The sequence below is a fragment of the Phasianus colchicus genome, chromosome 6 (genome assembly GCF_987193195.1).
Source record: "Phasianus colchicus chromosome 6, bPhaCol1.hap1.1, whole genome shotgun sequence".
NCBI lineage: Eukaryota > Metazoa > Chordata > Aves > Galliformes > Phasianidae > Phasianus > Phasianus colchicus.
Genome location: NC_143441.1, coordinates 18,084,238 through 18,093,698, shown reverse-complemented (window position 1 = coordinate 18,093,698; position 9,461 = coordinate 18,084,238). Strand labels below are relative to the sequence as shown.

The 9,461-nt window shown below is 54.8% G+C and overlaps 2 protein-coding genes and 1 non-coding gene across 4 annotated transcripts; 1 reads left to right on the top strand and 2 right to left on the bottom strand.

Moving 5' to 3' along the window:
- Positions 1-271: 271 nt before the first annotated feature.
- On the top strand, positions 272-4,347 carry LOC149917471 (uncharacterized). Of its 2 annotated transcripts, XM_090142583.1 has the most exons (9): positions 272-1,047; positions 1,158-1,282; positions 1,607-1,698; positions 1,793-1,894; positions 2,085-2,209; positions 2,392-2,554; positions 2,657-2,763; positions 3,221-3,339; positions 3,495-4,347. In XM_090142583.1, exons 1-9 carry the CDS (start codon positions 857-859, stop codon positions 4,238-4,240), a joined length of 1,770 nt encoding a protein of 589 aa, XP_089998709.1. In that variant the 5' UTR covers positions 272-856; the 3' UTR covers positions 4,241-4,347. The 2 variants fall into 2 exon arrangements, with proteins under 2 accessions (XP_089998709.1, XP_089998708.1); XM_090142582.1 differs by having other exon boundaries at positions 2,392-2,763.
- Positions 4,348-5,101: 754 nt separating this feature from the next.
- Positions 5,102-8,585, bottom strand: LOC149917469 (uncharacterized). The gene is made up of 2 exons (XM_090142584.1): positions 8,406-8,585; positions 5,102-8,306 (listed from the first exon to the last, which is right to left on the bottom strand). The coding sequence occupies exon 2, from the start codon at positions 8,077-8,079 to the stop codon at positions 7,183-7,185; it is 897 nt and encodes a 298-aa protein (XP_089998710.1). The 5' UTR covers positions 8,080-8,306; positions 8,406-8,585; the 3' UTR covers positions 5,102-7,182.
- TRNAK-CUU (transfer RNA lysine (anticodon CUU)) lies at positions 6,602-6,674 on the bottom strand. Its single transcript has one exon. It is a non-coding gene; the product is annotated as a tRNA-Lys (tRNA).
- Positions 8,586-9,461: the final 876 nt, after the last annotated feature.

The window sequence follows — 9,461 nt, the reverse complement described above, 5'->3', positions numbered from 1 at the left end:
AACAGAGATGAGAGGTTCCTTGGGGGAAAAGGGATGGAGAAAGAGTGTGTGCATGAATGTCAGAATGTGCTGGGTCTTTTAGCCACTGCCTATTTAAAAAATAAATAAATAAATAAAAATCTAAGAAGAGTATTTGACCAAATAGAATAGAAATCATGAACACAGCTTGCAGCTCTGAAGCTTATGAACGTGAATTCATACACGTTAGGAAGTCAAAAATGAAATAAAAAAAAAAACTCCACTGTGTGCCCAAAGCACTGAACAAGGGGAAACAAGGATTGGGAAGCCGCACAGAGCTAACTGGCTGTGTCATAGCACTTGAGTCTTCCCAAGGTCTCGTATGTGTATTGCAATGAAAATCCAGCACCCAGCAAGTAGAATTTGCTGCTATGTGCGGTGATAATCCCTTAAAGCATGCGTGTCCAACCCTCTGGCTTGCCTGAGCCATGTTGAGTGAAGAAGTATGGTCTTTGATTGCATATAAGATACACATTATAGTTCAGTTACAGAAGAAAGAGCTGTCATGACTTTTAAATCGTTTTTATTAAAACATTCCGCTTGTGCCCCCTCCCCCTAATTGTGCTTCTGCTGCAGGGACAGGTCCTGAGCACAGCCAGTCTCTGCTGCCAGTGCCCCCTGCTGCAGAAACAAGATCCCCACATTGAGCGCCTTCAGACACACACAACATGGGATGTCAACCCCACTCGGGCTGGTGTCTGCTGCTCTGGCAGACCTGCCCCTTTGCTGTCCATGAGCGCTGTGCCAAGGTGGAAGAGCAAGGCTGCCCGAGGGACAGCTCCACTGGCACGGGGATCATTGGCAGCAAGTGGAGGGAAGCGATCCCTCCTGCTGCAGCATGGCCAACACCTGGCCCCTCAGTCTGCGCAGGGCGACGCCTTCCTGCTTGGGTGTCGAAGCTGCCATCTTCACCCCCCCGGTTCTGACTCTGTCACAGTGGGTGGCAGGGAGCGGCCACTGTGACCCATGGGGCTGCCACCAGAACAAAGGTTGCCAAGCTCAGGCCCTGCGTCAGTGCGACCTGGTGAGGTGCGGAGAGGCAGGGAGGAAGGGGCTGCCTGAGGCTGATAGCGGGAGGAAGGCTCCCACCCCTCCGTGCCCTGTGCTGTAAACTCACCCTTGTCCTGCTTCTCCCTCAGAGTTGGCAGAGGAGTGTGCAGAGGAGAAAGCCCAGCGCTGCCGGAGCAGGAACTCTGCAAGTGCTCGCTGTCAATGTGTGCCATGTGCTCAAGGAGGCAGGAGGCTCCCAACTTGAGGGAGCCAGGTGAGAGCCTAGCGTCCCTATTCACAGCTCCCCATCACCAGGCAGAGGGGTGCTGGGGCTCTGCTGTGGCTGAGAGGGGAGGCAGAGGTGGGCAGGGACTCCCCAGCCACTACAGGCAGGGCCTCTCTGCTCCTTGGGCAGGGGTGCCCCGCTCGGCCCATGGCTGCCTGCTGGGCTGACGGGCCTGCAATACCCCCTTCCCCTGCACAGCCTCCAGTCCTGCCCCTCATCCAGCAGGGCAGGCACAGAGCAGGCCCCTGGGGACAGCCCTCAGGGACAGCCGGCCCTGCACCATACTCACTGTTTCTGCTCTCTCCTCTCCAGCATGCATGCTGTGCGGCCAGACAGATGCTGACCCAGACATCTGTGGGCCCAAGCAGCTGGACTTTGGGATATGTGCCCATGCATTCTGTATGGTGAGTGCCCCTGGGGCTCCTTCCTTTCACCTTCCTCCAAGCAACGGTTCCTTCCTTCCTGTCCTCACATGGTCCTGCTCTTTTCTCTGAACAGGCGTTCTCCAATGGCCTTTTCCAGCAGGCAACTATAGTGAACAGGACTGCAGAGGTGTCCCCTGAAGACGTCCAGCGCGTAATCCAGGAGGCAGAGCAGAAGGTGAGGACCTGACCGGAGCAGGCTGGTTTCTGCCTGGAGAAGCTCCACAAGCTTAGCCTGGTCCCAAGGAAGCAATCCCGGCCCTTCCAGCCAGCTCCAGTGCCTGCATCCTCTGTCCTGAGCCGTGCCCACAGGTGCGGGGCCAGCCGCAGAGGCCCTGTTCCTGATGGCACTGCTCTGCTCCTTCCAGCACTGCTTCATTTGTGGCGAAATGGGGGCCCCCATCACCTGTGCAGAGACGGGCTGTGAACACAGTTTCCATCTGCCCTGCGCCCGGGTGGGTGGATGTGTCACCCAGTACTTTGGAGAGTACAGGTAAGGGCTGCCAGGCCTCGCCTGCGAGCGTGCAACCCCTGCTGGCAATACCAGCCAAGGAAATGAGGAACCCGCCGTGACACCTCTCATTAGCCCGCAGACCAAGGTCCGGGGCTCCCTCCCGTTCCTCTGCCCTCCTCACAGCTCTTCTCACCTTGCCCATCCCTTCCGTCTTCCCCCAGTTCATTCTGCCAGAAACACAGCCCTAAGCAGGTTGCGGAGGCGGCTCCAGAGCAGAACACCAACTGCATTATCTGCATGGAGCCACTGGAGGACAAGAAGTCCTACAGCACCCTGGTGTGCCCAGCCTGCAAACACGCCTGGTTCCACCGGGCCTGTATCCAGGTAGGAGCCCTCCCCTTAACCAGCGGGCAAGCTGCAGCAGGCAATCAGCAGCACGCGAGCCTGCTCCCGCTCCCGCTCCCACTGACTGTGTTTCTGCTACAGGGACAGGCCATCCGCGCGGGCGTTAACTGCTTTCAGTGCCCCCTCTGCAGAGATGCGGATGCCTTTCTCTCAGACATGCTCATCATGGGCATCCGAATCCCACTCAGGTTGGTGTTTTTCTGTCCGCTCTCATGACACAAGGGCACAAGAGCTGCACCTGCCCAGGGACTGCTCCGGCAGGCCTGGCCCTTTGCTGCCCACAACCCCAGGCTGCCCTGGGGAGGGCTTCAAGGAGAAGCTGGAAATGGGCTTGGAGTGGAAGAGCAGGGCTGCTCTGGATCAGCCTTAGTCCAGGGGCAGCGGGAGCTCATTGCATTTTCTCCTTTCTCTGGCACTGGGCCAATGTGGGAGGACGGCAATGCATACGCATCGCTGGGATTGAGACACGGGCACTGTGATGCCACCGAGTGCCTTTGCCCACAAGGCAGGGAACAGGCAGAGGGAGAGGGGTGAGTTGCCTCAGTAGCACTCAGGGGCTACGCGTGCGATCTCAGGCTAGGGGAACAAGCACTCCTTGGCTTGGTGCACTTTGTCCTCACAGCCACAACCCCTTTGTTTCCCCAGGCCCTGGGAGCTGCTCCTGTGCAGCTCCTGTGCTGCGGAAGGCACTCACCGGCACTGCTCCCACCTGAGCAACAACGTGGACGAGTGGGAGTGCAAAGCCTGTGCTGGCGTGGGCACCGGTAAGAGGCAAATAGCCACGTGGGGGCCAGGCGAGGCCTAGCAGCGGGTGCATGAGGCAGCCTTGCCAAAGTCTCTCTGGCCCAAGGTGGATGAGAGCCTGTCCCGCATCAGGGCTGGAGGCCCGTCCCGCTGACCTTCCTGTCTCCCCTTACAGCCTCCAGTGTCAACTCAGAGGTCACCGGCCCCAGCACCGCCAGCCAGCACGGACTGCTGCCATCCAACAGTTCCACAGCAGCTGAGAGCAGCAGTTCCAGCACTGCCAGCCAGGCAGCACCAGGGCCTGGTCACACTTCCCAGGCGCCTGAGGGTGGCAGCCAGTCCAGCCAGCCTGGGACAGGCCAAAGGGATGAAGATATCTACAGTCATCCCCAAGGTTGCCGTGGGAGCAGCCATGCTGCGGCTCCATCGGGTGCAGCTGACAGATGCACCCCAACATCTGCCAGTCAGAGGGCATCACGGTCCTCAAGGGCTTCCCAAGCTGTTGGCAGCCGCAGGTCCAGACAGGGAGAGCGGACTCGGACACGAAGCCGCTCCCCAGTACAATCTCAGGCGCCACGTTCCAACAGCCATCCCCAAAGGCGCTCTGGGAGGAGCCACGCACCAGCTCCAAGGGCTGAGAGTGGCTCCCAGCGCTACACCAGACGGGGAGCACTGGGGTCATCAGGGGATTCCCCAGCGGCTGATGGAAGAAGCCAGCCCAGGCAGCCAGTGCAGGCCCAGACACGAAGCCGTTCCCCTGTGGAACGTCGGCCTGCAGAATCCCGGGGCCAGCTCCGAAGACACCACAGGAGCCAGTCCAGGCAACGATGGCCAGCCCAGGTGCAAAGCCGCTCCTGCGTACGTCGGGCCGAGAATCCCCACAGCCGACAGCAAAGAGGCCACAGGACTAGCCGGATGTGAGCCCCATGTGCTGGCTCATTTTTCTGACAAGAACTTATGGAAGATTCAAAACAGTGCTAGATGTCATTCCATTCAATGATAATCATCTCAAAAATGTCTTAAAATAAACTCAAAAAAATTTAAAAAAAAAATAATTGTCTATTCCTAAAGTATTATGAGTTATAGTTCAAGAGAAAAAAAATAAAATGAGAAAATAAATAATGTAAGAACGCTGCAGCCTTTTGTCTTCCCATGGATACTACCCATAATGATGGCAGAAAGAATCATATAGACCCGTGGTGAAAGCACTATGCAGAAAGACCAGAAACAGTGAATTGCAGTTACAAAAGCACATCTTTCAAAAAATATATTTATTGCATTAAGCACCAGATTTATGACTGATGTCAATTTAAATAAATGCAGAGCTCAAAGACTGGATTTATCTACTATGTCACTATGCCACAGGAGCAGGTGGATGTGAGCCCCACATGTTGGCTCCGGTTCTCAGAGGTCAGCACAATAAAATTTGGAAATCCCTTAGGCGTTTCTTAGTGCTTAGTTCTTCTATGCCTTTCCCAAGGTGGGATGCGTTTGGGGCTGGAACCACAGGGTACTCTTCCCCTTGCAGATATCCCCCCCATACCTTCCTTCCCATGGCTGGGTCTAGGCAGAGCTGGGTTTCAGACCCAAATCCATTGGGGCTCAACATCTCCAATGCCCGCAGGCCAAGACCGTGCTAGCAGGGGCATCCCTGTTCTGGGGGTGCTTATGGCCTTAGGGCTGTCACTGTGTTGAAGCCGGAGGCCCGCTCCAGCCTCATCAAGGTGTTCGCAATCGTTAGGGACATCTCGGTCTGTCCATCTACCTCGGTGCACACCAATGTGGTGGGTGGTAAAATGGCGTTTATTAACTCGTGACAACAGTTTATATAGCCTTGTACACCTTCGTCTACGCCCCTCTTATCACACGCAAGCACTTACATCACTACTTCTTATCTAGTTACTACGAGCAACTACTCGAAAGTTCTCTGCTCACTGCTACATCTCCCCCCCCCTATGCACAAGCATAACTACCCTATGCACAAGCGCAACTACTTTATCCTGAGAGGACCCTAACCGCGTACAACCGAAACCCCGCTTTTGCGCCTATACATGCCATTGTCCTCTCAGTCAAGCCTTGCCCCGTTACATCCCGAATCGCAAAATAATCCCGCGCTACTCTTATATCACTACGTTTTCTGACTGCCTACAAGCCTTTTGCATTTTACTATACTCTACACGATAATTGACTGTGCGGTCAATCATCCTTTGAATACAACCTAACATAATTTGTAGAAAGCATGGCATACACACTATCAAAAGCAGGATAACTACAAGTCCTAAAAGCAGTCCCTTCAATAAGTGCACACCCCATTCTCCGATGCTTCCGAACACACTTCTCAGCCAGCCTCCGATGGTGTCGTCCCCACGCCGATCTTCCCCGTATGGTCTCGCAGGGCTCTCAGCGCTTTATGGATGGATACACTGTGGTCGCTGAGATTGAAGCAGCACATTCCTTCTAGGTCTTCACATTCATGCCCCTGTTAGAAACGCGTTTTCTCGTTGGCAGCAACGATTGAGTTTCCTCCATGCTTCTCCCGGCCTTCTTTCGGGGTTCCTGGGCTGTCTCCTTCTTCTTCGGTGTTTACAGGAGCCATACCTGCAAAACTCAGAGTCCCTCGTTACTGTTCTCTTTCATCAGATCTGGTTTGCACTGGCAAGCCAAGGACCGCAATAGCTACAGCCCAGTGGGCCTGGGCCGAGGTAGAATTAGCTTTTCCGTGTTGGGTAGCCACGATCATCGTGGAGGCTGTGTCAACAGTAACTGCCAACCACGACCAAGGTGACATTCGCGGCTCCCACGTAAAGCCCGTCTGCCATATTTACAGCAGCCCTAAACCGCGGGGGTTGACCCCCGCCCCAATAGCAGGAGCTGAATTACAGTGAGGGCAGGCCTGCACCACACCCCTTGCAGCTGTAATGGAAATACCACAGGCTCGAGCGAGTGTCCGAGCGCCTATGTGAAGCGTGGAGTGGAGGTCTCTGGCCTTCCGGATCGTCAGAACACGGGACCCTGCAGTCGCATCTGCGGCTGCGTTGCCCTCTGAAAAGAATCCTGGTACATCCGAATGACTTCTTACATGTAAAATTGCTATAGGCTCTACTCGGGTGCACAAAGCATCTTCTAAGATAAGCGCTGCTTCCGTACTAGGAATGCCTTCTTGGCCCATTTTCAAAGCGAGCTTAGCTGCAAAAGCAGAATCTGTGACTATGTTACAGGGAAGGAAGGGTCAATAAACAATCGCCGTCGCAACAGCCCTGACCTCGAGCATCTGAACGCTGGTGCCCAACGTGGGGCTCGAACTCACGACCCTGAGATTAAGAGTCTCATGCTCTACCGACTGAGCTAGCCGGGCTCTGTTTATTACAGACAGGAACCGTAAAGGCAAAAGCCTCCCTGTCTTGCTCAGCCAGGGGTATGGAGAAAAAGCAATCCTTCAAATCGATAACAACAACCCCCCAGCCTGTAGGCACAGCGGATAGTATGGGCGCACCCTGCTGAACTACACCAAAAGGCACTAACTGAGCGTTAACTGCGCACAAGTCGTGCAGCAAGCGATAGGATCCTGACCGCTTTTTTATCACAAATACTGGAGTGTTCCATTGACTAAGAGAGGGTTCTATATGACCTAAGCGAAGCTCTTGCTATACTAATGCGTGAAGCGCTACAAGCTTTTCCGTCGGTAAGGACCACTGATCCACCCAGACAGGTCGCACTTCCTGTCTCCAGCGCAGTGGGATCGCATACTGCGCTGACAATTGACAGATCGTGGCCCCCACTATAAATTGTTATGCGTGCTGCCCCCGTTCTGCTGTAGCAGAACAGGCCTTTCCAGGGAACCATCCCTGCTGATTACGATAATCTCAACCATCTGGGCGGACCTCCGAGTGGGCGTTGTTCCTCCCACTCCCGCTATCATCTGTGCCGCCCCTGTAGGCCATGTAGAGGGCCAATCCGATTCCGCAATAACCCGATGTGATAGAGAAAACGCCCGTGTTTGCAGGGCTGACTATAAACGCGGCTGGATTCGCTAGGCCCTTTTCTTTCGCTTTCTCTTTAACTTTAGCCCAGTCAGTAACCAGGCCCCCCCCGCCGGCAGTCAAAGCTGGCCCGGGGGCCGAGCCGAAGCACCCCGGCTCCACCTTTCGCTCTGCCCCTCGGGGCGGATCGTCCCTCCCCGCCGGTGACGTGGCTACGCCCTCCCCGCTCGGCCCTCCCAACCCCTCCAAAGGATACAAGCCGCTCCCCCCATAAGGAGGGGGGGCCGAGGGGGCAGCTGTGGCGCAGCTGCAGCCTGCGCCTGTCCCACAGTGATAACAAGATGTTGTTTTTGGCGCGGTCGCCTCTCCCGGCGCCATCTTCGTGTCTTGCTGCGCAGCTGAAATCTTCTCCTCTCCGCCGTTCTGAGGCTCCGCGACCGGTTTCCCTGTGGAATCTGCGGGAGAGACCTTTCCTCCCCCCAAGCCCAGCCAAAACTTCGCTTGCTCAGATGTAACCTGCTCCTCTCGCGCTGCTTTCAGCGCCCCCCAGACCAATCCCCAGGTTTTCAACTCCCCTGACTTCCCGAATACCATCGCCCGCTGAGAAAGCGCTGCGGTGATAGCATCCCACGACCCCGGGGTATATAAATCTGAGGGAGATGTAAGCAGCCCCTCCTTTAATAGCAGTGATAACACTGTACCTATTTCCTTCTTAGAAGGAGCATTTTTACCGCAATGGGTCTTACACGCGGACGAAATCACCTTTATGACGGCTTCCATCGTCGGGCGTAATCTCCCCGACGGATCAAGTGACCACCAGGCTCCTCTTCCGATGGTCCCCTGGGTCCTCGGACAGGCCTTATAGGCTATCGGCCGTACCTTCCGACGCTACCCAGCTTCCACTCTCCTAAGCCGCAGCCCCCTCTTCTAGGGTCATCACCTCCTTCCCCAAGGGAGGTGGATGAGAGCAGGATCCTGCCACGCCGCCTGTGGCCGACCACTTTTCCCTAACGATCACGTCGGGGTCACCATATGAAGCCGGAGGCCCGCTCCAGCCTCATCAAGGTGTTCGCAATCGTTAGGGACATCTCGGTCTGTCCATCTACCTCGGTGCACACCAATGTGGTGGGTGGTAAAATGGCGTTTATTAACTCGTGACAACAGTTTATATAGCCTTGTACACCTTCGTCTACGCCCCTCTTATCACACGCAAGCACTTACATCACTACTTCTTATCTAGTTACTACGAGCAACTACTCGAAAGTTCTCTGCTCACTGCTACACTGTGTTCAGGGCATGGAAGTCGCCTCCCTCAGCAACCAGCTGTGGGCTGAGCAAGGGCCTGTCTGGGTTCTCCTTCTGCATTGCTGCAGTGCCAGCAGCTCTCAGTGGTGGTTCTGCTTTGAGTGCCTGAACCACTAATTTCTGTCCCAAAGCCATTTTGTCTATAAAGCCTCCTGCATGAGTCCCGTAAGCCCCCTTCAGGTATTGGAAGGTCACTATGAGGTCCCCCCAGGTGCCTTCTCCACACTGATGAGCCACTATTTTCACAGCTTGTCCTCATAGGGGAGGTGCTCGAGCCCTCTGATGATCTTCCTGGCCCTCCTCTGGTCCTGCTCCAATGTCCTTCTTCTGCTGGGGTCCCCAGAACTGGACATGGTACTCCAGGTGGGGTCTCACAAGAGCAGAGTAGAGGGGCAGAATCCTCTACTACTCTGTTCCTCCTCTATGACCAACACTGTTCCTGCCACTGCTCGTACACACGATGGCCACCCATTATCTACTTGGCCCAGTTTTCTAGAAAAGTATCCCACCGGCTTCTTCCAGGACCCAGTGTGTTCTTTTAGCACTTCCAGTACAGTGTGATGCCTTTTGTGCACACATTGTTCAAAAGGCTTTTTCAAATTGGGAAGTGCTAGAGCAGCTTTCAGTTGGATAAAGGCAGTTTGGCATTCTGGGTTCTGTTCCAAAAATTCTCCTTCTTTAATAGCTTAAGCACTCAAAGGTTTCACAATCAGTCCATAATTCGGTATTCACCATCTACGCCATCCTGCCATACTTTACATAAGAAAGTGTGCTGTTCCTGTTTTGGCTTTGGCTCTGGTGTTTGATGCATTGCCTTCTTTCCCTCGATCTCCAAGCTTCGGTATCCTTGAGTGATG